General features: G+C 52.2%; 2 protein-coding genes across 4 annotated transcripts in view; one reads left to right on the top strand and one right to left on the bottom strand.

Annotated features, from left to right (window-relative positions):
- The window catches only part of Opa3 (outer mitochondrial membrane lipid metabolism regulator OPA3), a 49,879-nt gene that overhangs the window by 14,069 nt on the left and 10,265 nt on the right, over window positions 1-25,545 (top strand). The window contains exon 2 of one of the 3 annotated variants that reach the window (XM_005338227.5): window positions 16,198-19,256. The exons of the other annotated variants lie outside the window; for them this stretch is intronic. Coding sequence (XP_005338284.1) covers window positions 16,198-16,601 — 404 coding nt within the window. The 3' untranslated portion in view covers window positions 16,602-19,256. Of the gene's footprint in view, window positions 1-16,197; window positions 19,257-25,545 lie in introns of those variants that run through there. 3 annotated transcript variants of the gene reach the window in all.
- LOC144370766 (uncharacterized) lies at window positions 1,879-4,815 on the bottom strand. Its single transcript, XM_078031863.1, has 3 exons — window positions 4,375-4,815; window positions 4,217-4,294; window positions 1,879-3,294 (listed from the first exon to the last, which is right to left on the bottom strand). The coding sequence occupies exons 1-3, from the start codon at window positions 4,424-4,426 to the stop codon at window positions 3,077-3,079; spliced, it is 348 nt and encodes a 115-aa protein (XP_077887989.1). The 5' UTR covers window positions 4,427-4,815; the 3' UTR covers window positions 1,879-3,076.

Genomic DNA, 25,545 nt, shown 5'->3' on the forward strand with positions numbered 1-25,545 from the left:
ACAGAGAGAGAAAGAGAGAATTTTAACATTTATTTATTTTTTCTAGGTTCTCGGCAAACACAACATCTTTGTTGGTATGTGGTACGGCTGAGGATCGAACTCGGGCCGCACGCATGCTAGGCGAGCACGCTACCGCTTGAGCCACATCCCCAGCCCCCAATCTTTCTTTTTTTTTAAAAAAATATTTTTTTAGTTGTAGTTGGACACAATATCTTTATTTTATTTATTTATTTTTATGTGGTGCTGAGGATCGAACCCAGTTCCTTATACTGCTCTACTGCTGAGCCCCAGCCCCATACATCTATCTACCTCCCCCTCCCCCTTTCCCTCTCCCTCCCCCTTCCCCCTTCCCCTCCCCTTCCCCCTCCCCCTCTACCTCCCCCTTCCCCCTCCCCCTCTACCTCCCCCTTCCCCCTCCCCCTTCCCCCTCCCCCTTCCCCCTCCCCCTTCCCCCTCCCCCTTCCCCCTCCCCCTTCCCCCTCCCCCTTCCCCCTCCCCCTTCCCCCTCCCCCTCGGTCCTGGAGATTGAGTCCAGGCCTCCTGTCTTCTCCCTCTCCTGGTGAGAGCTTTCTATTTTGAGATTTAGTGGCCTCAGCCCAGGCCTAATTGTAACAGCAGCAGTGGCTGCCCATCCCCTGTGTAACCTTCAGACAGAGTAGGTGACATTCAATCTCATTGATCACACAGCAACCCTGTGGAAAAGGGCAGTGTTGAGCCCATTTAAAAAGGAGGAAACTGAGGCTTAGAGTCGGAGCGTTGTGGGGATTCCAGCCTGGGAGGCCCTGGCTTCCTGGCTTCATGTCACAGGATTACCAGCAGCTTACCTTGAAGGAGCCCAAGCAGTGCTTCCCACCTTGACCTCAGGCTGCACCCGGGGACACAGAGACCCAGTGATGCCAGAAGGTCGTGTGGGGGAGTGGACTGAGGATCTACCCCAGGGCCTTGCACTTACGAGGCAAGTGCTCTACTACTGAGCTACACCCCTAGCACTTTTTATTTTGTATTTTAAGACAGGGTCACCCTAAGTTGCTGAGGCTGGCCTTGAACTTGTGATCCTCCTGCCTCAGCCTCCCTAGTCGCTGGGATTAGTCGTATACCACCGCGCCGGCTCTGAGGCTCCTTTTCTTGAGCCCTTGCCTCGTGTTGCCACCAGTCCTGCCTCTGTTCCCAGAGAGGAAGACCTTCCATGGGGCTGGGAATTGAGCCAAACAAGACAGCCCATGAGCTCCCCTGCCACGTCAAGGGCCTCCCTCCACAGGTAGCCATAGAAATCCCTCCTCACCTGGGCACAGGAGTGTCCACCTATAATCCCAGCCACATGGGAGGCTGAGGTGAGAGGATTGTTCAAGGCCAGCTCGAGCAATATAGTAAGACCCTATCTCAAAATTCTAAAAATTTTAAAAACAAGAAGACGGGGGGGGGGGTGCTGGGGCTGGGGCTCAGTGGTAGAGCGCTTGCCTGTGTGTGGCACTGGGTTTGAGCCTCAGCGCCACATAAAAATAAATAAGTATAAAATTTGATTTTTTTTTAAAGAAGTAGACAGGAATTTTCTATTCAACATTTTATTTGAAAATTTTCAAATGCAGCAACCTGGGAAGGGTTTTACATGGAGCACAGTCATGCTCGCCCTGCCCATATCTGATCATTGGTCCATTCATTAAATTAGGCAGCCAGGTGCAGTGGCCCACGCCTGTAATCCCAGTAGCTTAGGAGGCTGAGGCAGGAGGATCACGGTTTCAAAACCAACCTCAGCAATTTAGCAAGGCCCTGAGCAACTTGGCAAGACCCTGTCTTGAGATGGGTAAAAAGGGCGGGGTGTGGCCCAGTGGTTAAGTGCCCCCCCCTTCAATCCCAGGAGCAAAAACCAAACAAAGTGAATTAGGCAGAAGGTGATTTATTTAATGCAACAAATAAGGCCGCACAGTTCCTGGAAAGGCTGGAACTGGCTCTGGTAGGACCTTGGGGGTGACCCGCAGGGGGCTGCTCCTCCAGGGCTGCCCAGTCAGCCTCAATGCTGCCTGGAGGCCAAGCAGCTGTGACATTTCCATGTTGGTGACAGGACCCTAGAATTTGCCTTGGGAACGCCAGCGTCCCCAGCCCACACTTGGCAGCGCAGCCTGACAAGCTGCACTTGGGAGCCTGTGTGCCACTTCTCCCCCAAGTCCCAGGACATGGGTCTCCTGCCATGCTCCCGCCGTCCCAGGGCCTCGCGGCAGGCAGACGGGGCAGGGCCTCTCACAGCCTCACAGCACAGGGGGCCAGGCTTGGGGCTCTGTGTGCCCGCGGGGAGCTATCTGCTGCCCGCTTAGCGCTGCTCTCAACCACACTGTCATGGTGTCCCCGAGCACCCACCCTTCCTCCCACGGACGTGTGGCCTCCTAGGTGCGGGGAAGCCAGGAGACAGGCCTGCAGGTCAGGAGGCTTGCCAGGCGGGAGAAAGGACAGAGAGGCTCCTGGGTCACTGGGGGCTGAGCTCAGCAGCCGGGGCCTCTGGCACAGCGGTCCCCTCGCTCGATAAGATAAATGGCCCCTTCCCTCCAGCCCGCTTCTCGGGCCAGGTGGGCTTTGCAGGCAAGGAGGACTGTTGGGGATGCAAATCAAGTCAAGATGGCACCTGACAGTTTGCCAGGAGGAGTGGTTTGTGAAGCACCACCAGGGAGCCATTAAGCTGATGAGGATTCCTTATTGGCTGCCTGCTGTATCTGGATGATGCTCATTGAGTTAAGCTGTGTGTAATTAGTTGGGTGTATGTACCTCTGCTGTCTCGCAGAGGAGCGACTCCCGCTACCTTGGGTGCCCACTACTTTGAGTTCTCGCTCAGTTCCCGCTGAGTTTCCCTGCAGTAAAGTAGTTCCCTTTTCAACCTTCAAGTTGCTTGTCACCTCCCGGTTATTTGCCCAGCCAGACTGCGGCAGAGGCCGAAGCCTGGAAACATGAGGATGACACCTGAGGCCAGGCTGTGGGAACCCGTGGCCCATAACGTAGATTCTTAGAAAGGGGGCCACCTGGTGAATCCCGAGTCCTCAAAGCAGAAGGCCTGGTGGGGCAGGGAGGCTGGTGGGTCGCCTCCCGGGGCCTAGAACTTCTGGCTGTACTTCCTGCAGTCCTCTAGCTCTGACTTGGTGGCATCCTTGGGGATGACCAGGAACGTATTGACTCTGGGCGAACAGCACCTCTGGGAGTCACGATGGTAGGGGTACCGCAGTCCACAGCAGCTCCACTTGCCATCCTTGGGGTCCAGGGCCGCACTGCCACAGCGCCTCCAAGTCTCCAAGTAGATCACCTGCATGCTGCCTGGGGGCCAGAAAGGGCTCAGCCAGGGCCTGGCAGGGCTGGGGGTGGGGCTGCCAGCCTCTGGCACCTTGCCTAGTTAAGCTGCTCTCTCTCCCGGGAGCTGCCTCTACCCCCAGACTCCGCCCCCACCTGGCCACACCTTCTCGTCCTCCTCCCTGGTTGACCCAGTCCTATTTTATTCTCTTCCTTTTTTTTTTTTTTTAATTTTCTGTGGCTTTATTGAGATGTAATTGATCACGATAAACTGCACATATTTCAGGAGTATGAAGCGTTTCAGGTTTTTTGATATTGGAGATGGAGCCCAGGGCCTTGCAAGCGCTTGAACATCAAGCTATACCCCAGCCCAAATTTAATAAGTCTTGATGGACAGGTACACCCGTGAAACCGCCACCCCACCCCAGCTGTCCCCATGCCTTTGTTATCTCAGCCCCTTCCTCCCCACTCCCCACTGCACAGCCACAGGTCTTCTGGAGATTTGTTTGCATTTTTTAGAAACCTATACAACTGCCCTTACATAGTATATATTTTTAAAAAAATTTCTTTAAAGAAATACTGGTCATCGCCAGACCTTATGGTGCCGTCCTTGCTCATAATCCTAGCAACTTGGGAGGCTGAGACAGGAGGATTGCAAGTTTGAGGCCAGCCTGGGCAACTTGGCGTGGCCCTAGTGACTTAGCAAGAATCTGTCTCAAAATAAAAAGGGCTGTGGATGTGGCTCAGTGGTAACATGCCTCTGGGTTCAATCCCCAGAACCCAAAGAAAGAAATGCTGTTCAGGCTACACCAAGTTGATTTTTAATTTGTAATCATAGACCAGCAATTTTTAAAAACATGCTCAGAAGACTGTCCTGTCCGCAGCCACCTCACTCCACTGCCTCCCCTCAGAAGGCCCAGCCCTCCCACCACCTCACCCCTATATTCACCCTTGGATTCTTGCTTCCAGGAGGTCACAGTGGGCAGGAGCTGTCCCTTACAGCATGGCTGCAGCAGGAGGCCGAGGGCTGTGGAGGAGAACCAGTGCTGGGTGTGGGCTCTGCCCAACCCGGGGACCAAGGAGGGCCAGGTGGGAGGGGGCTACTACCTGAGAAGACGAGGAGCAGGGTCCTCCAGCTGGCTCGGGCCCCGGGCTGCATCACTGCTGCTGCAGGCCTGCCTCGCGGGTTCCCAGGGCGCCACAGCCCCTGCCACAGCTCGGCTTCCTGAGCAGGTCCAGAGGCCCTCGGATTCCTGTTTGGGTCTTTCCTGATTAGCCTCCCAGGAGCCTGTCACTCCTGTGGAGATTAGTCAGAGTGACCCTTCAGGGTCATGGGATCCATTCTGTGCCACTTCCGTGCCTCCGTCCACCACAGGCCCCACCTCGTGTGTTCCTGTGCTTCTGCAGGCCAGCCCCTGTGTGTCCGGTGCTCAGGGACACCCACCCAGTAACTGAGGGCAGAGTGGTCCTTGGCCTGGAAGCTGAAGGAAACTCCTTCCTGAATGAACCAGGTGTGGGGGGCCGGGCAGGGGGCTTCCTCCTGCGTCTGGACCGTTCCACAGATCACAACTTCCTCTCTGGGAGGAGAGGTGATGGTTTCTGGAATTGGAGCTGTGCTTCCAAAGATAGGCACTTAGCATTTTCTTTTCTTATTTTTAAAAATAGAAGAACAATTCATGTGCACTGTAGACACATTTTTAAAATCACAAATAAGGAAAAGGGACCACTTCACCATGCCAGCATTCAGTGATCACCACAGTCAATGTGTGGCACTTCCATGAATTATTGTTTCACTCATCAGACCCTCTCTGAGTGCCCACCTGGGCTTGGCTTTGTGCTGGACAGTGCTGAGGACACAGCAGTGATGAGACCACGCTGTGTTGCCCTGTGACAGCTCCTCCCTAGACAGCCTAGACAGGCCAGGGCTGGTCCCGGGAGTCCAGGAGGCTGGGACAGTCCAGCTAGCAGAGGGCTTCCTGAACTAGGGCCAAGGGCTCAGGTCTGAGAGGAAACGTATTTTCAGCACCGAAAAGAGCCCTGGGGGTCGGAAATGCGTTCATCATAGGGACCCTTGGGTCACTTTAGGAAGGCTGATCCGTGGGTCATTTTAGGGACCTGGGATTCACTCTTGAGTCAGTGTAGGCCATTGAAGGATTGTCCGCAGGACAGTACCTGGATCCTGTGTTCGCTTCAGTCTGGTGGCTCCAGGTGTGTGTGTGGTGGGGGAGCGGGGGGTGGGGTGGGGTGCTGGGTGGGTCCAAGAGTGTGGGGAGGAGGATGAGCCGGGAGAGGCAGCCAGCCTCCTGGGGCTCGGATGAGTTTCAGAATGTGCAGTTAGGCAGCCTGTGGCGGCCCACACCTGCAGTCCCAGCAACTCGGGAGGCCAAGGCAGGAGGATCACAAGTTCCAGGCCAGCCTGGGCAAAACTAGTGAGACCCTGTCTCAATTTTTTTTTAAACAGATGGGAGAGGCAGGAGATTTAGCTCAGTGGTAAAGTACCCTGCGTTCCACCCCCCCACTACAAAATTGATAAAAATCAAGTACTTGTATGGGGCATGAGATTCAAAAGGAAGAAATCCCACCACCCATCCTTCCCTGTTTCCCCTCGATTCCTCCAGCCCCCGCAGGCACTGCTTCACCAGGTCTTTTTTGGCATTTGCCAAAGAGAAGGTTTCCATGTTTTATGACTTGCTGGCTTCCTGGGGGTTGGGCTGGGTGCTCTGCTCTGCAGTGGCAGGCCCCCCTCCTGCAGGGTGCACAGTGTCTGTCTTCCTGCAGCCCCTTCTCCGTGTGGTGACATCACTCTCACCATGGCTCCATGCTGAGCTACCCTGGTGAGGAATTCATTTCCTCCATTTGCAAGGAAGCAGCCCTTGGGGAGGTGCCTGCCGTCCCTAGACTCCTGCAGCGGGAGGTGTCCTGCCCCCTGTCTTAGCAACTTGCTTCCTGAGGAAGGAGTTACATCCCAGCCACCTAAAGGTCCCCATGCAGGAAAACGGCCACATGGTACAGTTGACTGTGGCCAGAAACTTGGCTGCCTGGACTCTGGGTGGAGATGGCCTCCTTTCCCCTGGGCCTTTCTGGCACTCGCTAGTGTCCACGGTGCCCATGGCCTGGAGCCCTGGGGCTGGGAACATTGGAGCCAGGAGTTTGGGCTGTTGTTGATGCCCTTGGACGAGGGGCAGCAGTAGAGTGAGAAGCCACTTTCCCCTGAGAAATGCCAGTCACTGGGGCCGGGGTGGGGGTGGGGAGTCTCTGGTGAAGACAGAGGAGGGGCACCTGAGCAAGAGGAGTCTTCGGCCTAGAGGAACAGACATCTCCTGGCAGCAGGGGGTGACGCATGGCATCTGTGCTGTGCCCCACCCAGGGCTGAGGACACTGTGACTGAATCAGGCCCAGGCCCTGACTTTATAGGCCTCACAGTCCAATAGGGGATGCAGACTTGTCACCACATAGTGACAACCCAGAATGTTCGGAGCAGGGTGGGAAGCCAGGGGTCTGGGAGTTGGGGGAGGCTTCCTGGAGGCAGCTGAGGTGAGGTGCTGTGGTGTGGCAGACAGATGAAGGGACAAGTCTCGGGGCAGAGAGACCCACATAACCCACGGGCAGAGGTCAGACCAGGAGGCAGGATGTGTTTTCAGAAACAGAATTCCTAACAGGGCTGGGAGGAGGCCGCTGAGCGCACTCACCTCCCGGAGCTTCCTCACCCCCTCTGGCTGCTCTTTTTCCAGTCCTGCCAGTGGCATTTTGACCTCGTTTCCCGGGGCTCAGTTTACACACCCAGGAAGTGACAGAACCAAGATTGGGGTCTAGGTCTGCGTCTGCAAAGTCCTGTCTGCCATGTGTGACTCTTGGCCTGAACCAAGGTTTGTGCAGGACCCTGGCCTCCTGGGCAGTCCCTCCGCAGGGCCATCAGGTGGGCGGGAGGACCCTCGTCCTGGAGAGGAGGAACGAGGGCTGAGAGGGGCAGTACTGTGCCCATGGCTACATGGCAACACTTGGACTTGACGGTCAGTGAGACTTTTTTCATTGGGTACACAGGCAGGAGGTGAAGGAGCGGCGGTGACATGCTATGATAAAAGTCCCAGCAGAGTGACCATAGCGTGGGTGAACAGCCTGGGCAGGTGTCGCGGTGTGGAGGTGAGGTGAGGTGTGAGGCGTGGATGTGGATGTGGATCTGAGACAATGCAAGAACGTTCAGGGGTAAATGATCAGATTAGGAGAACTGTAGCCCAGCGGTGGATTAATCCACTTGAGTGGATGAACTGGGGAACTGCCAGCAGGTAGGATGTGGCTGCAGGATGTAGGCACTCGGGCATGTCTCTGGGGTCTCAATTTTGTCCCTCTTGAGCAGACCTCCCTCTCTGCATCCTGGATGTCATGTCCTGAGCTGTTTTCCTTCCGCACGCCCTCTCCGGGTCTGCGTCACCTCAGGCCCAGAGCTATGGCGTCAGCCAGCCCTGGATGACCCTCTGAAACCCTGAGCAAAGTGAACTTCTCCTCCTCTGCATGGTCCTTGTCAGGTCTTTTGGTCACAGTGACAGGAAAGCTAACCAAGACAGCAGGTACTGCCGGGTGCCTTGGGAAAGCCACCTGTTAGTCCTCAGCTCCTGGGGAAAGCAGTCTCCTTTCAGTCCTCGGGCAGGACAGGCATCAGGCAGTGAAGGTGTAAAATTAGTAACAGGAATGGTACACGCCATTGCAGTGCTTATAATAGCATCCAATACAGTAAATTTGAGGAACGAAGGAAATAGGAGCCATTCATTCCCTAGACGTTTCCCTAGTGCCTTCTCAGCCGGGGGTCTCTGGGAACCTGCCCTTCCTGAGCCCACAGCCCTTGTCTGGGAGCTGACGGAGGCGCTGCCTGGAGAGCAGGGAGAATTCGCCAGTGAGGCCTGAGGGAACCTGAAACAGCGAGACCTGCTTTTTGGCAAATGGCAGCTCTAGCTGGAACGTTTCTATAATTATTGGAGAGGAAGACACTGGATCTATGTTTAAAAACCAATTTAACCCAGAATAGTCAGTGTCGGGATAGGGAAGCCCAGAAGCTTTGGGCGCCTTGAAGACGTGTCTGACCCAGCCTAGGGTTCAGGGAGGGCTGCCTGGGAGAGGGGCAGTCCAGCTGGGATCTGAAAGATGAATTGGGACAAGACAGGAGAAGAGAAGTAGAGGAAGGGTGTCCCAGGCAGAGGTGAACAGGACAGCTGGCCCAGTCCTTGCAAAGTGTGTGGCTCAGTGAGGGAGACAGAGCTGTCAGCAGGGATGCCCCGGGGTAGAAGGGCTGGGGTGTAGACACAGGGCTAGGAGATCTCAGAGGGAGGTGAGGTGGGGAGCTTCCTGAGGGAGAAACACCTGAGCTGTGCCACTGAAGGACAGACAGGAATGAGCAGGTGTGCAGCAGAGGAAGCTGGTAAAATGAACAGGTTCTTTGAAAAGAGCAATACCAGGGCTGGGGTGGGGCCCAGTGGCAGACCACCTGCCAGCATGTGTGAGGCACCAGGTTTGATTCTCAGCACCATGTATCAATAAATTAAATAAAGGTCCATTGACAACTTAAAAAAAATTAAAAAAGGAGAAAACATCAATACCAATTGAGGGGGGAAAGGAAAATACAAATTTCCTAGAAAGGAATGAAAAATGAAACATCAGGACAGATCCCAACTTTAGGATAACAAGAAAGTTATGAACAATTTAGCTAGTAAATTTGGCAACGTAGAGGAAATGACCAATTTCATGGAAAAACAAAGTATTGATACAAGAAGAAATAGGAAATCTTTTTTTTTTTTTTTTTTTAATTTCTCAGCGGACACAACATCTTTGTTGGTATGTGGTGCTGAGGATCAAACCCGGGCCGCACGCATGCCAGAGGAGCGCGCCACTGCTTGAGCCACATCCCCAGCCCCAGAAATAGGAAATCTTGAGCCAGGCACAGTGGTGCACACCTGTGATCCCAGGGACTTGGGAGGCTGAGGCAGGAAGATCACAAATTCAAGGCCAGCCTCAGCATTTAGGGAGCCCCTAAGCAACTCAGTAAGACCCTGTCTCTAAATAAAATTCACAGTAGGGCTGGGGATGTGGTTCAGTGGTTGAGTACCTCTGAGTTCAATCCCTGCTACCCCACACACAAAAAAAAAAAAAAAGAAAGAAAGAAAAAGGACATCTCAATAGTCATATACCTGTTAGAGACATTGAATCCATAACTAAAAACCTTTCTGTAAAGACACCTACAGGCCCAGATGGCCTCACTGGTGAATTCTTCTAGACATTTAGGAAAGAAGTGATAATATTGCCCAAACTCCTTTCGGTAAAAACATTCGGTAGAATATTGATATCAAAACCTCACAAAGCCATTATAAGACAGGGAAATTTTAGGCCAAAGTCTCTCTTTCATGGATATGGGTTCAGTTAGACCAGGACGCAAGAAAAGACCACTGACTCCAATTAAAATCAAATTAAAGCAAGCTATTATTTCCACCCGCTGGGCTGCCTCTCCCATCTAAAACCGAGGGAACAAGACAGCAGCTGCAGCTTTCCTGCAGCCCAGCTTTATAGCCCAGAAAGTTACACAAAGGGGGGGTTAGAGATAACAGAACTCTGACAGCATCACAGGAATGGTAGTTTACATTTTTGCTGGCTGGCCCCAACATCAGAATTTATGAAGACCATTAGAGCCTCAGAGAGGGTCGTTGTCTGGCCAGGGAAGGCCAAGACTTGTGAGGCGTCACTAAGGTTTCAGAGAGGGCTGCTGTCTGGTCAGAGAGCCAGGCATGGGTGAGTTCAAGTGGCACGGGCAGGCATTTCAAGCAGGTTCAGAATTTGCAGTAATTTATAGTAAAGCCGAAATTAGCTTTTCATGGCTTTGTGGCGAGATGGCTCCCAATTTTAAGAAAAGATCAGGTTGGGTCTATCAGTATCCTAGACAAAAATATTAGCAAATAAAATCCAGCAATATAAAACAAGGGTTATCCATTATGTCCTAGTGGAATTTATTCTAAAACTGCAAGGTTGTTTTGAAGATTAATTGGCCTCAGGAACAGCATAAAGGAGAAAAGCCATATTATACAGGAAAAGCGGCTGATAGAGTTTACCACCTGCTCATGATCAACTCTTACAAACCCTTACAAACACTCTGTCCAGTGCTGGGGTAAGACAAGGGTCCCCTTCTAGTCAGTACTGTCCTGGCGGTTTTAGCCAGTGTGATTACGCAAAAAATTAATTAATTAAGCACACAAAGATTGGAAAAGAAGTCAGTTGGTTATTGACTAATGACATGATTACATATGTGAAGAAGCAAAAGAATCTGAAAACAAACTCAAGTGATTTTAGCAAGGTTGCTGGATACAAGATCAATATATAAAAATCAATTGTATTGATATACATTGTCAATAAGCAACTGGAAAATGAATTTTAAAGTGCCATTCACAGCATCAAAACCTCAAAATATGTAGGAATAAATTGGATAAAAGATGTGAAAGAACTCTAACTCCAGTACCACAAAATACTGCCGAGAGGAACTAAGGAAGACCTGGAGAAGTGGGAGTGTTACCCCATGGACTCCAAGACGCAGTAGAGTTATTAAGAATGTCCAGCCCTACATGGTGAGGCCTGCCTATAATCCAGAGGCTCAGGCAAGAGGATGGCAGGTTCAAAGCCAGCCTCAGCCGTTTAGCAAGGCCCTAAGCAACTTAGCAAGACCCTGTCTCAAAATAGAAAATAAAAAGGGCTTGGGATGTGGCCCCTGGGTTCAATACCTGATATCCAAAAAAGAAAAAGGAAAGGACACCACAACGAGATGTCATTATATACCCATCAAAATGCTGAGGTTAAAAAGATCGACAGCACCCTGGAGGTCTCAGACACTGCCTTGTGGAGAATGTCAGTGGCTGCAGTCCATGGGACCCGGCACTGTCTACTGAGCTAGAGCTGGGTTTTGTAGCAGTCCTGCTCCTAATTACGACCCAAGAGAAATGAGTGCTTGTGAAGCCAAAGACCCGTACCCACATGTCCATGGCAGCCTTCATCAAGAACCAGAATTCTGGAAAGAGCCAGATGACCATGGACAGGAAACTATGGCATTCTGTAGTCGACTCCTGAGCAGCAGGAGGAGGTGCAGCCCTGTCGTCTGCCTCCTCCCAGTGCCTGTGCAACTTCAAGAAGGGGCAGCACTGAGGTGCAGCACTGGAGTTAGGAGAGAGGGAGTCCCCTGCCAGACGGGTAGTGACTAGCAGGGTGCCTGGGGCCTGCTGGGCACTGATCTGGGGTCACGGGGGACCAGGGTTTCAGCTCTGCCAACATTGGCAGCCAGGTGATTCCTCTAATGTTTTGCGGTGTCAGGGAGGGAACTCAGCACTGCCCGTGCTAGGCAGCACTCTGCCACCTGGCCGCACCCCAGCCCCGGTGAGTCTGAGTTGTGGGGCCGCCCTGGGCAACACAAGATGTCGAGCAGTATCCCTGACCTCTCTCCACTAGATGCTGGTCGCACTTACCAAGTTTTGGCAACCAAAACTGTCTCCTGACTAGTCAGTGTCTCCGTGTGGGAGGGGACAGACAGGGAGTAAAGTCACCCCTGTGGAGAACTCCTAGCTTGCACAAATGTAAAATACCATGGAGCTGACCTGACGGCCAGTGAGTTTTCTCCCTTGGTACTAGTGATGGATTGAACCAGGTGCTCTCTACCTCTGAGCTACGTCCTCAGCCCTTTTTATTTTTTATTTTGAGAAAGGGTCTCAGATTTCTGAGTTTACAGGTGTGTACCATGACACCAGTGTGAATTTTTTGTATATAATTTCTCAGTTGAAAAGTCAGCCCTAGGGGGCTGGGGATGTGGCTCAAGCGGTAGCGCGCTCGCCTGGCATGCGTGTGGCCCGGGTTCGATCCTCAGCACCACATACCAACAAAGATGTTGTGTCCGCCGAGAACTAAAAAATAAATATTAAAAATTCTCTCTCTCTCCTCTCTCACTCTCTCTTAAAAAAAAAAAAAAAAAAGAAAGAAAAGTCAGCCCTAGGTACATGTATGAATGCACGTAGGGAGCAACACTACATTGTGTACAACCAGAGAAATGAAAAGTTGTGCTGCAGTTGTGTACAATGAATTGAAATGCATTCTACTGTCATGTATACCTAATTAGAGTAAATTAATTAATTTAAAAAGTTTTTAAAAGTTTGCCAGGCTTGGTAGTACATGCTTCTAATCCCAGCTACTCAGGAAGCCAAGGCAGAAGTTTGCAAGTTCAAGGCTGGCCTGGGCAACACAGCGAAACCCTGTCTCAAAATAAAAATAAAAAGAGCTGAGGATGTAGCTTAGTGGCAAAGCACCCCTGAGTTCAATCCCCAGTACCAAAAAAATAAAATCTAGGCCCATGCTGTCAGCCTCTGACTGTGACCTAGTTACATACACACACACAAACACACATAGAACAAGACCAAAAGTTCTGGGAGCTGCATCACAGAGGCCTCCTCTCTCACTTAGTCGCCCACACTGAAGAGTTGGTGGGTGTTATTTTCATTTTTTGGATTTGGCAGAGGGCAGACTGTGCAGAGTATAAGGGACCTCGTCTTAGCCACCCTGCAGCCCGTGTGGTCAAGCCTGATAATGTGTGAGGGTGATCAGGCCTGGGGGCAGGCCAGGGTCTGGGATAGGGGAAGAGCTGTGGGTTTCCTTCCTGACCATGTCAGGATCCCAGGGAGATAGTGAGAAGAATATTGAAAACTAGCTGGACACAGTGGGCACACCTGGCATCCCAGCTACTCAGGAGGCTGAGGCAGGAAGATCGCAAGTTCGAGATCAGCCTGGGCAACTTAGCAAGACCCTGCCTCAGAAATAAAAAGGCTGGGGACAGTTCAGGGGTATGTTGCTTTCCTAGAACGCATGAGGGGCTGGGTTCAATCCCTAGTACCAAAAAACAATACTAATAATATTATACAGGAATAAAACAGGCGCAAACCACCTGTAAAACAGGAGGCAGAGGAGCACAGGCTGCCTTGGGACCAAGTGCCTCTCTTTTAGAGTGGGCTGGGGGACCAAGAGGAAATGACCATGTGAATTCAAGCCGGCTTCAGGTAGAAAGTCTCAGGCAAGACAAGTAGCAGGCACCTACTACCAGATGTCAGGGAGATGATGCTGGGCGCCTGTGCAGGTTAGGGCCGTGGTGCGGTAAGTCTGATGTGGGCCTAAAGATGTGGGTGGCTTCACATTTTATAGTTTGAGTACTTTGTTTTCATGTAGGGTGTCGCTTCTATTAGTAAAAAAAAAAAAAAATGGAGGAGAGTTTCTTTGTTTTTTAACCAGTTCTTCTGCCTGCTACGGGCAGGACACTTGCAGGAGACAAGACTGGGACAGGGACCCATTTATGCATTAAGCAGAGACATAGTAAGTTAGTACGGTCCATGTTCACTCACTCAGTGACCAGCAGGGCCCCTCCCAGCCTTCTGCTCCTGGGACCTTAGCTCAGCTGCAGCAGAATGTCCAGTCCTCCTGCTGCCCTGCCCCTGTGAGGCCAGGGGAGCAGCATGGACCTTTTAGTGCCTGATAAAGTTGACAATGAAAACTCAGCCCGATGAGGCAGGAGGATCACAAGTTCAAGGCAGCCTGGGCAACTTAGGGAAGTCCTATCTCAAAATAAAAAGAGCTGGAAATGTAGCTCAGTAGTAGAGTGCCTGGGTGCCGCAGGAGTCAGTTGTCAGTGGTCTGCGCGGTGTGGAGGCGCTGCTTCTTTGTATAACTACTGACACCGTCAAGCAGAACGGCTGCATCTTTCGTTTGACTCTTGCAATCCACAGACTCTAGTGATTTGGCGCCTATCAACGTCCAGTTTACAAAATAAAATGAATTTACAAAATACCATTAAAAAGAACAAGCGCCTCTTTTGCAGTTTGAAATTTTACATTCCTGGGCTGGGGATGTGGCTCAGCGGTAGCGCGCTCGCCTGGCATGCGTGTGGCCCGGGTTCGATCCTCAGCACCATATACCAACAAAGATGTTGTGTCCGCCAAGAACTAAAAAATAAATATTAAAAAAAAAAAAAAAAGAAATTTTACATTCCTTTTGGCCCTTGAAGCTTGAATTTCCAGTTCTCATCCCCACAGAATTTCATCTAATCATATCAGCAATCAAATTGTGTGTAGAAATTTACATTTTAATTTCCTGTGACTATAGGTTCTAAATGCTACCATATTTTCTTCTGGACTGAGTGAATTTAATTATTACTACTTAAAACATTCATATGTTGTTATACATTTTCATGAGTAATTATTAAACATCAAAAGGAAAATGTAGGGGCTGGAGATGTGGCTCAAGCGGTAGTGCGCTCACCTGGCATGCGTGCGGCCTGGGTTCGATCCTCAGCACCACATACCAACAAAGATGTTGTGTCCGCGGATTACTAAAAAAGAAATAAATATTAAAAAAAAAAAAAAAGGAAAATGTAGGGGCTGAGCTTGTGGCTTAGTGATAGAGTGCTTGCCTACCATGTGTGAGTCACTGGGTTCAATCCTCAGCACCACATGAAAAAGTAAATAAAGGTGTTGTGTCCACCTACAACTAAAAAGAAATTTAAAAAAGGAAAATGTAGCTGGGCATGGTGGCACATGCCTGTCATCCCAGCAACTTGTGCAAAGGACCACAATTTCCAGGCCAGCCTGGGAGATCCTGTCTCAAAATAAAAAACAAAGCTTCTCATTCTTGAGACAGCCCACATTCTCCCTTGAATGTGTATCTACTTTCTTAAATAAACCTCTGTCTAGGCCAATCAATAAATAATAAAAGGGCTGGGGATGCATCTCAGTAGTAGAGAACCCCTGGGTTGAATCCCCAACCACAAAATAAAAATGAATGATCCTGGTGGTGTCCTCCTGAAATTCCAGCTACTTGGGAGGCTGTGGCAGGAGGATCCTCACTGAGTTCCAACAAGCCAGCTGGGCACCTTAGGGAAACCCCCATCTGGGGGGAAAAAGAAGAAGAAGAAAATAAAAGAATAAAAGGTGATTGCAGTGTCAAGTTCTTGTAGTCCCAGCTACTCGGGAGACTGAGGCAGGAAGATCTATTGAGCCCAGGAAGTCAAGATCAGCCAAGGCAGCATAGCCAGACCCTGTCTCAAAAATAAAAAGGTAATATATGTTGGAAAGGAGTCTCCAGAGAAGCTAGACAGGGCTCACTGACATCATTACCTGTACCCTTGGATGAATATTCATTATTGCAGGAGCCAGGCAAAGCCAACATCAATTCTGCTTTGGTTTTAAAAACACAGGTGCTGAGAATGTTCTCTCCTAAAGACTCAGCCAGGCAACCCGGCGCCACTCCACCTGAGCTCGTTCTGCCGTGTGTGCCAAAACCTCATGAAGAGCTCATAAGGCAGCTCCACCTTCAGGGCTGATGACAGTCTAGGACTGGAGCCACTGGCAAAAAGGACTAGTTATCCCGCAAAGGCACCTTAGCATCCACTCCCACATTTCAACTGGCCTTCCTTGGGAGTCAGGAGGTCCCCCGCGCAGCCTCAGCAGCCACAACTCTGCTTTTGGGGAAGATAAGGGAGGGAGGAAATTTCCTGGGAAATGGTGGGGCGGCAGTGCCCTGCTTGGTGGCTTAAGGGAAGGGCCAGCGGAGCTCAGCATCCGCCCATTGCATGTTCTGGGTGCTTTGGGAGCTCCGGGTGACCCTCCAGGGGCCGGGCATCTCACTGAGAACCTCCCTCGGGGCAGGGTCTCTTTCCCTGTATTGTATTTTAAAAAGATGCCCTCGGGTCACCCCAGGCCAGGTGACTTTGCCATCCCTTAGTGACCCCCGGAAGGCACCAGCCTGGTTTAAAGCCACCCCGCTCCCCCACTGCAGGCTTCTCTGGCCGTGGGTCGGGGTGGCTGCAAACCCGACACCCTAGCGGAGGGGCGGGGCTTGCAGGGCCCCCAGCCTCCTGACGCCTCTCTTCCCCCGCAGTGTACCACTGGGTGGAGATGCGGACCAAGATGCGCATCATGGGCTTCCGGGGCACAGTCATCAAGCCGCTGAATGAGGAGGCGGCCGCGGAGCTGGGCGCGGAGCTGCTGGGCGAAGCCACCATCTTCATCGTGGGCGGAGGCTGCCTGGTGCTGGAGTACTGGCGACACCAGATGCAGCAGCGCCACAAGGAGGAGGAGCAGCAAGCAGCCTGGAACGCGCTGCAGGACGAGGTGGGCCGCCTGGCCCTGACACTGGAGGCGCTGCAGGTGCAGGTGCAGGTGGCGCCGCCGCAGGCCGCCCTGGAAGAGCTGCGGGCCGAAGTGAGGGAGGTGCGGGCCCAGCTCGCAAGGCCTGCGACCCAGGCAGTGGCGCCCCAGGCAGTGTCTTCGTCCAAGATGTAGGAGGCTGCGGAAACCTGAACTTGGATGTGGCCATGTGTGCCCCAACGTGGCCTTCTCCCTGCACCAACTCTGCCTGAGCTGGCCCCGGGGAAACCATCGGGATCTTAATGCAACTTGGCATCCGGTCACTCCCACTGACCAGACGGTGGAACCTTCCCCTGGGACCAGCCCCCAGCGAATGAAGCGTTCCTGTGGAGCCCCTCCAGCCTTTACCACTGCTGCTGCCGTCCACACTGTTCATCCCCACTCAAACCACCCCAGCCTACACACAGGGCCTTGGCCAGCAGCCGTGGCTGTGCTGTTCTGGCAAAAGAAAAAATGGAACCTGAGCTTAAGCCGAATCATCTTGTCATTATCTTATCCCCCAGGTACTTGATCAGCACGGCCTTTCCCAGGCCCATCCAGCAGAGGAACCCTCTTGCCCCTTGTCAGTTGGTACCGAGCACAGTGGGGAACTGCGCGGCTTTCTCTCCCCCCACCTAGAAGGTCAGCTACAGCTGGGCTTACCTTTCCCCTCAGCTTGATCCAGAACCTTCCAACAGAACCCTCATCCATTAGTCCGTGGCACAACCCACTAACCCACTGTCATGGCTCTGCAGGGTCTTTCTTCTCTGCAGAGTCCCCAAGATGTCCATTCCACGGTGGAGAATGTGATCCTGGCTGGGCTTCTGTCTTTCAGTCTTAACCTGCCACCTTCCCTGTCCTCAAAGTCCCTGGCCTTGGGCTGAGACCTGTGCCCTCCCCCATCTTCCCCACAGCATTCCTCAGGAGCCTCTCCCACCAAGGATTAGCTCTGCAGGTCCCCATCTGCTCCTGCTGTCCCTGGGCTGCTCCACAGCCCCTGTGTCAGGACCCTCCTGCCTCAGGACTCTCTGTCCTGCTGGACAAGACTGCCAGGTGGTCTCGCCTCTATTTTGAGTTTCCAGGACCCCGGCACACACTTAGGAATGTGATGGCTTTAAACCTCAGGAGCATGTTCTGTCTCAGTTCTGGAAGCCGGAAGTCAAGGTGTGGTGGAGCCATGCTCCTCCTCCTGGCTTCTGCCTCCATGTCCTATGGCCTTCTCCTCCTAGTAAGGACACCCGTTAGCTGAATTTAGGGCCCACCCTGAATCCAGGATGATCTCGCTTCAAGACCCTTAACTTACCTACAAAGACTTTTCTCCCAAACGGGGTCCCATCCACAAGTTCTAGGCCATGAACTTATCTTTAGGGGGCCCACCATCTAATCAGTTATGCTTCCCCATCCCAAGATTCATGAAGAGCCTACAACCCCCTGGGTCCTATGGCCTCCCCACCGGGTGAGAGGAACAGCCCAGCAGCTTACTTTACCGCTCGGCTTCTCTTTCCCCAGTTCCCACCCAGAGAGCCATCAGCATTCTGTGTGACTTCCTGGTTAGGACACCCCCACGCCCTGTGAAGGTGGCATCTTAAAGATGCGTCCCAGAACCACAGATCTCCAGAGTCAGCCCAAAGCTCGTGAACATTAGGAGAGAAGCTGGGAAGGTTCTGGTGGGAAGGGGACCAGGAGTCGTCGTATGAGCTCGTCCCCACCTGGGGACACTGAGGCCCCGGGGAAGCAAAGAGGTTTGTCTAAGTGCCCCAACCCAGGAGGAACCAGCTGCCCCAGGAGTGGGCAGAACCCAAGGGAGGGAAAAGCCTCTGTGCTCTGGGGCCCAGGTCACCTGACTGCAGCTGCTCCAGGTGGAGGAGGAGGACGGTGATAGGCAGGTTACTGGGCAGAAGAGGGGAGACGCCTCTACCCAGAGGCACTGGGGACCTGCATCCCCTCTCAGAGCAGCCCCAGATTACACCCAAGATCTCAGCCTCCAGCGAATAGGGCAGGTTTGCCCACTGTGCCCACTGCCACGCAGCTCCAGGGGAGGGTGCGAGGGGCGGGACTGGCCTCCCTCTTCCCACTTTGCCAGGGGAGTAGAAACCACCTGGATGCAGAGCTGCCCCAATAGAAGACCAAACCACAGGGGTTCTGAGACCAAGTTTGATTCCTTCTAGAAAAGGGGGAGCAGCTGGTGTGGAGGAAGCCGAGGACGTAGGTCCCTTCAAAGCTGGGAGAGGCCTAGGTATGTGAACAGATGGGGAAAAGGCCAGGACAGAGGGTGCTGCGGGAGGGGTGGCGGTGGAGCCAGAGAAGGAGGCCCCTGCAGGTCCACCTGCCCTGACATCTTGGTGGAGGCCAGGGGCTCTGGGCACCCTGGTGTTAGTAAGCACAGTTATCCAGCAGGTCAAGTGCACCGAGCTCTGGGTAGATGCTGGCAGCATTCTAAGTGCTTTGAGTGATCCCCATGTCATTGATGAGGAAACCAAGACACAGAGAGGGAGAGTCACCTGTTCAAGTCGCCCAGGCAGAGAAGAGGTGAAGGTGGGATGTTAACTTGGACAGTCCAGGCCTGAGCCCCAGGTGCTGACCCTGGTTGAGCTGGAGCCTTCAAACTTGGCCTGGCATGTCCTGACAGGTGGCCGGTGTGGGCAGCTTCCCCGCTGTGGTGGTGGGTCCTGTGGGGGGTGGGATCAGAGTGTGGAAGTGCACAGAACCCCCTCAAAACGCCTGAGGCCAAAAGGTGGTTCTGGGCACTGGTTTCCTGCTGGCTGCGATCCTGAGATGTGGGGAGAAGGTTAGAATAAATATATTTATGGAGCTGGCTGGTCCTCAAGTTGATGCATCCTTTTTTAATATATTTTTTAAACATCCCTGTTAGCCTTTAAAAAAAATGTACTTCATTTACTCTCTCATTTTGGAATGTTCCACTGAATTGCCCTCCGTATGTCCCACCCTGTTCTGCCCCACCTTGGGGTCAGGGTTGTGACTGAAACAGCCCCAATCCCACCTTCACGGGGCTCAAGTCCAGTGGGGGGACAGGTGCGACTTTTCTCTCCCCCTCCTGTGGATGTTTAGGAAGGGGCTGGGCTGAATCCAGACGCCCCTCCCCAGTGACTCAGGACCTCAGAGTATGAAGAACGGAAACCTATTCACACCAACTCATGTCTCATGTCCTGAGGCTCTGCCCCTCCCATTTCCTGGCAGACCCCGTTGTCCCCTGCGTTCATTTCCCTGTTCAGCAGACCCTCACCTAGAGGAACCAAGATGGCTGAGAGCCACCCCAGGAGAAAATGGCCTTTACAAAAGCTCCAGGCAGATCCCCTGGCCCACAGGTCCCCCTGAGCTGGCTACAGTGAGGTTGGGTGGCCAGGAATGGGACCCCAGCCCCAATGGCTTGGGAACGTGGACAAAGGGAGAGAAGCACACTGAGAGGAGGACGAGGGTGTCCTCGTGCGCCTGTGAGGAGCCTGCCTGTCTGCTGAGCATGGTGTGTGCGCTCGCAGGGCTGCAGCCTCCATCTGGGGATCAGCCAGAGCAAGACCAGGCTGGTGCCTGCCATCACGGAGCCAGCTCTAGTGCAGGAGCTGAAGAGCCAATCCAGTGTTGGGCCCAGGAGCTGGGGACAGGAATGGCTTTGTGGATCAGATGGTCAGGGGGAGCAGCTTGAGAGGAGCCCTGAAGGCAGCTGCTGGGAAAGAGAGTTTACTGTGGAACAGCAGGAGATTGTGGCTGCCATACAGAACAGAGTTGGCAGAGGATGGCGGCCCCTGAGCCAGCTCAGGCTGCCTGCTGCCTGTCTTTATACATAAAGATTTATTAGAACACAGCTGTGTTCACTCGTTTTCTCATTTTCTACCCTTTGTACTACCGTAGCAGAGCTGAAATAGTTACTTTCTGGCCCTTTACAGAAAGCCCTTACCAACCCCACAATAGGACAAGGGCAGAGGGCTGGGTGAGGGGTCAGGCAACAGAAGCCGGCCCTTTGGCCTCAACAGGCTCCACGCTGCAGGGTCACACCAGCTCCGGAGCACCCCATGGGCTTGCTGAGGCCTGCAGGACACATAGCCACCCCCACCACTTCCTTCACCCCACTGGAACTGTCCCCACCAACTGCACGTGCCTCTGAGCCTCCATCCAGACCCCTGGCAACCAGCCACCGCAGGAGTTGGAGAAGCCAGAGCCGTGGCGCATGCCTGTGACTCGGGAGGCTGAGGCAGGAGGACTGCAACCTCAGCAACTTATGAAGGCTGTAAACTCAGTGAGACCCTGTCTCCAAATAGAAAATAACAAGGGCTGGGGATGTGGCTCAGTGGTTAAGCACCCCTGGGTTCAGTCCCCAGACCATTAAAAAAAGAAAAGTTTATGTAATCCCTCAAAAACATACATATTTATTGGCAATTCTTCCTATATATGTATTATAAGTATTGTATAATCCATGAATTGTGTGACATAGTACATAATGAAATATATATATTTTTATGTAACCTGACACTGTATACTACTGTTGTATATACACATATGTATCTCGCTGGAATGAAGGTCTCACTAATTACCCTGCAGTGCAGTCCCATATTTCCTGTTTCACTGTATCCATTTCATGAAGAAGAACTACAGATGCACATGTATTCTGTACCTAATAATGTGAGGCAGAGGCCGAGGATCCGAGGAGCCCACAGGTGCCAGGCCAGCCTGGGCAGCACAGTGAAACCCGTCTCAAAAAACAAACAAGAAACAACAACAAAATAGGGCTGGGGGTAGCTTGGAGGTGGAGCACTTCCCCAGAGTGCTCGAGCCCTGGAGTCCCTCCCCAGCACTGTAAAAACAACAAACAAACACATTGTGTGTAATAGAGGTCCTGGGTTACGTGTCACTACCATACACAGCTTAAACCCAGTTAGAGCAAACCAACCTGCGCACTGGGGGATGCCCTGGGCCCCGTGAGCTGAGCCAGCAGGAACCAGGGGAGGAGCACAGGAGCAGGAGCCAAAAAGGAGGAAGGGGATGGCATCCTGCGTGGAGACCCTGGAGGTGAGCAGGAGGCGTCTGGGCCCATTCCTACTCCCCGGGGAGAGCAGGCAGGTTCTGCCAAGCAGTGGGCTGTGGGCCGCTCACCCCACGGACTTCAGGTTCTGGGGTGAGCACCTGGAAGGAAGGCAGTTCCACAGCCTGAGGCGCGAGCTCGGGCAGATGGAGAGAGCCCTGCAGCGCCGGCGCCCTCTTGTGGCTGATGTTGCTGGCTGTGATCTGGGGCCGGTGGTGACCAAGGTGAACGTCTTCCACTTCATCATCACATCACTGAGCGGTGCCCGCCTCATCTCGATGTTGACTTCTCCACCAGGCCCTCTCCTGGTGCCTCCATTTTGGACATCCTGGGGGAAGAGGGCAAATAGACAAATTGGGACCCAGGTCCAGGGACTCCCTTGACCCCGTGGCAGTGGCTCCCGGAAGCACCAGCCCAGGAGCGCACCAGGGGGCACTGTGGGCTCTGTCCTGTCCAGGATGCCGTCTTGCGCTTCCATCTGTGTTTTTCTACGTTGTACAGACTTTTCATAAAAGTTCAGCCAATTCAAAGAAGCCAAGGTCCCCTCCCTGGAAGGAATCCTGTCTGTGTTGGGGGATTCCGGCCGACCCCATTCAGGAGCAGACTGGCCTTCTGAGCCTACTCAAGCACCGCTGCCTCCTGGGCACCAACACTGTCCACTTCTTCCTCTCAAAATCAGCAGCTGGCACGCGCCGCCCAGCAACAGCTGTGCACATTTGCTCAGGGAGAGAGCAACCCATGAAAACCTGAGTATGCTGACAACCTCCCAGAGGCTGCTCAAAGGAGGCAGAGCTGCGCTTCTGTAGGGTCAGGGTTTCTAGAGCTCTGCAGAACAAAGATGCTCGTTAACAAAACTGTTTGTGCACTGGAAATTTGCTGAGAGAATGGATTTCAGGTGCTTGTACCAGAAAAAGAAAAGAAAAGGCGATTTGGGAGGTGATGGATTTGTTAATTTACTAGCCTGTGATAATCATTTCACCCTGAATATGCAAATGTGATGCATACCTTAAATGTGTACAATTTTTAAAAAAGAGTTGGAAGCCAGCACCGTGGTGTGCCCTGTCATCCCAGCAGCTCTGGAGGCTGAGGCAGGAGGATCACAAGTTCAAAGCCAGCCTCAGCAAAAGTGAGGTGCTAAGCAACTCAGCGAGACCCTATCTCTAAATAAAATACAAAATAGGGCTGGGATGTGGCTCAGTGGTCGAGTGCTCCTGGATTCAATCCTCAGTACAAAAAAAAAAAAAAAGAGTTGGAAGCCAAAAGTAAAATATAAAACTAAATGAAAACATTCATAGTTAATTTTTGAAAAGCTAAAGTCTCTGTGGAGCAACAGAACTGTGGCCACTGGGAATTGTCACACTTTAAGACTTTTCAAAGCTGAGCCCTGCACAGTAGAACTTCATTCTTGTCTTGATCTGTACCTCCCTGCTCGCCTGCGGGCTGGTCGTCTTCTCAGCCACTTATTGGATATTTGTCTGCTTGTTAAAGTGCCTGTTTTCACCATCTGACCATTAATACTTCTTCTGGTGTTCTTTGCCTCACTGAGGTTTTCCATTTTAAAACAACGAAATCACTGGGGGAGGTGGCACCTGAAATCCCAGCTGCTCAGGAAGCTGAGGCTGGGGGATCACAAGTTCAAGGCCAGCCTCAGCAACTTAGCAGGACCCTGTCCCAAGTTAAAAAGTCTTAAAAGGAGTGGAAGCCTGGGCCTGGGCAGCAGCTCAGAGCTTCAGTGCTTGCCTCGCACGAGGCCCTGGCTTCCACCCCAGCACACACATTCATTCTTTCTGTCTTCATTTGACAAGGGCACCTCTGCCTCAGGGATTTATATCTTCAACCCACCTTTCTAATATTTTAATTCAAGTCTTCTTTGTACTTAAGTCATTCACTGAGAGCACTTTGTTTTGTTTTCAGTACTGCGGATTGGACCCAGGGGTGCTTTAGCACCGAGACACATCCCAGCCCTTTTTATTTTTTATTTTTTTTAATTTTTAAAACACTTTTTGGGGGACTAGGGTTATGGCTCAGTGGTAGAATACTTGCATAGCATGTGTGAGGCCCTGGGTTCAATCCTCAGCACCACATAAAAATAAATAAAATAAAGATATTGTGTCCATCTACAACTAAAAAATATTTAATTTTTTTTTTTTGATACAGGGTTTTGCTAATTGCTGAGGCTGGCCTTGAACTTACCATCCTCCTGTCTCAGCCTCCAAGATTGCTGGGATTACAGACGTGCACCACTGTGCCTGGCCCTTTTCTTTGGTTTTGAGACTGGGCCTCACTCTGTTGCCCAGGCTTGCCAAGAAATGCTGGGCTCAAGTGATCCTTCTGCCTCAGCCTCCCCAGTAGCTGGGACTACAGGTGACACCACCACGCCCTGCAACCTTTGGGTTTTGAATGACAAGAGCTTGAATATATTTCTGATCTCTTCCAAAGTATATCTGGTCAATGCAGCCGACTCACTGTCATTGTCAAACTTAGCTAAATCACTCTCGTGACGTTGTGCCTTGGTGGCATCTTGTTTTTGAGGTGCTGTCACCAGCCTTGGCAACTTTCGAGACCCTGTCTGAAAATAAAAAATATAAAGGGCAGGGGACGTGGCTCCGTGGTTAAGCACCCCGGGTTCAATCCTCAGTATTAAAAACAGAAAAAAGTTAAAGATTGAGAAGAGGCGGGCTCTGTGCCGGCTCCAGGTGCTGCCCCCCAGGACCTTCCCTGTGCAGTTCCGGGGACCCTGAGCCCTGACCCTTTGTGTTCTGCTGGGGCCCAGCAAGGCCTGTCTGTTCAGATTCCTCATGGGTAGGACCTCTGGAATGAGGCGTCCTATGACCTACTGTTGCACAAGACTAGGTCAGAATGTCACAGGAAACGCCATGTCGCCAGAGAAGGACCTGAGGAGTTCCCAGAGGGAAGGGGGAACCCGACCCGGGGGGTCTTTGCCTCCATGTTGGAAGAGCATCTCAGCACTCGCCAGGCAGAGGCATAGCCGGGTTCATTGAGGAAGTGGATAGGCACTGAATGAGGCCCTGCCTCAGCTGGGGGTCAAATATTCTTGGAAGGGCTGTAGTTAGGAGGGGAGGGGAGGTGGGGCCGGTGAACTTCTCTTAGCTTTCCCTGCACTCGGGTGTTTCCTTCATTCCACAAGGTCACGGACCGAGGGCTGTTGCCCGAGATTTACAACTGCACTTTCTGCATCCCAGTGGCTCAGTATATCTAGCTCAGATTCTCTCTCTACATATATCCTAATACCTATTTGAAGAGGATTTCTTTATGGCCAGCTAAAGACAGGGGAAGATTAGAGTTTTTTCTATGATCTACCTTGGGAAAGAGAAATTCTAGTTTCTATGGCCTGCCTTCGGGTGTAAACAGAAGCTATGGTTGAAAATATGTATCATCAGGAGGCTGAGGCAGGAGGATCACAAGTTTGAGGGCAGCCTCAGTAACTTAGCAAGGCCCTAATCAATTTAGCAAGACCCGTCTCACAATTAAAAAAAAAAAATAGAAAGGGCTGGGATGTGGCTTAGTGGTAAACACTTCTGGGTCCAATCCCCAGTTCCCCACAACCACCCCACTGATATACAGATACACACACACACACACACACACACACACACACACACCACACACACGTGTATATACATCACAGTGACCAGTGCAAAGCCCTGGAGAGGTGGGCGTCACCTTCAGCCAGGTGAGGGTCCATTTATGAATCCCTCTCCTGAGGATCTGAAGCTGAAGCAGAGGGGAGGCTGTTCTAGACAAGAGGACACAGCATGTGCAAAGGTCCTGCTGCCAGAGGGCATGGTCAGAATATGTGGAGAAGTAGAGGGTGGGGTGCCACGAGGCGGAGGGCTGGCTGGTGCAAAACCTAGAGTCCCGGGCTAGTGGGGGCCCTGAAGTACTGGGGAGTCCTGCTAGGCTCTTCTGTGGGCTTGTTATTAGTTTTGTCTACCCAGAGTCGCAGAGTGGGGTGGGGCCTACGGGAATGAGGATGAATGCGCCCAGGTTTGGCAGCCCTCTGTGTGGGGTTCTAGAAGGGGCAGGAACTTCTTCAGGAGCTCC

This window comes from Ictidomys tridecemlineatus, chromosome 15 (genome assembly GCF_052094955.1).
Source record: "Ictidomys tridecemlineatus isolate mIctTri1 chromosome 15, mIctTri1.hap1, whole genome shotgun sequence".
Taxonomy (NCBI): Eukaryota; Metazoa; Chordata; class Mammalia; order Rodentia; family Sciuridae; genus Ictidomys; species Ictidomys tridecemlineatus.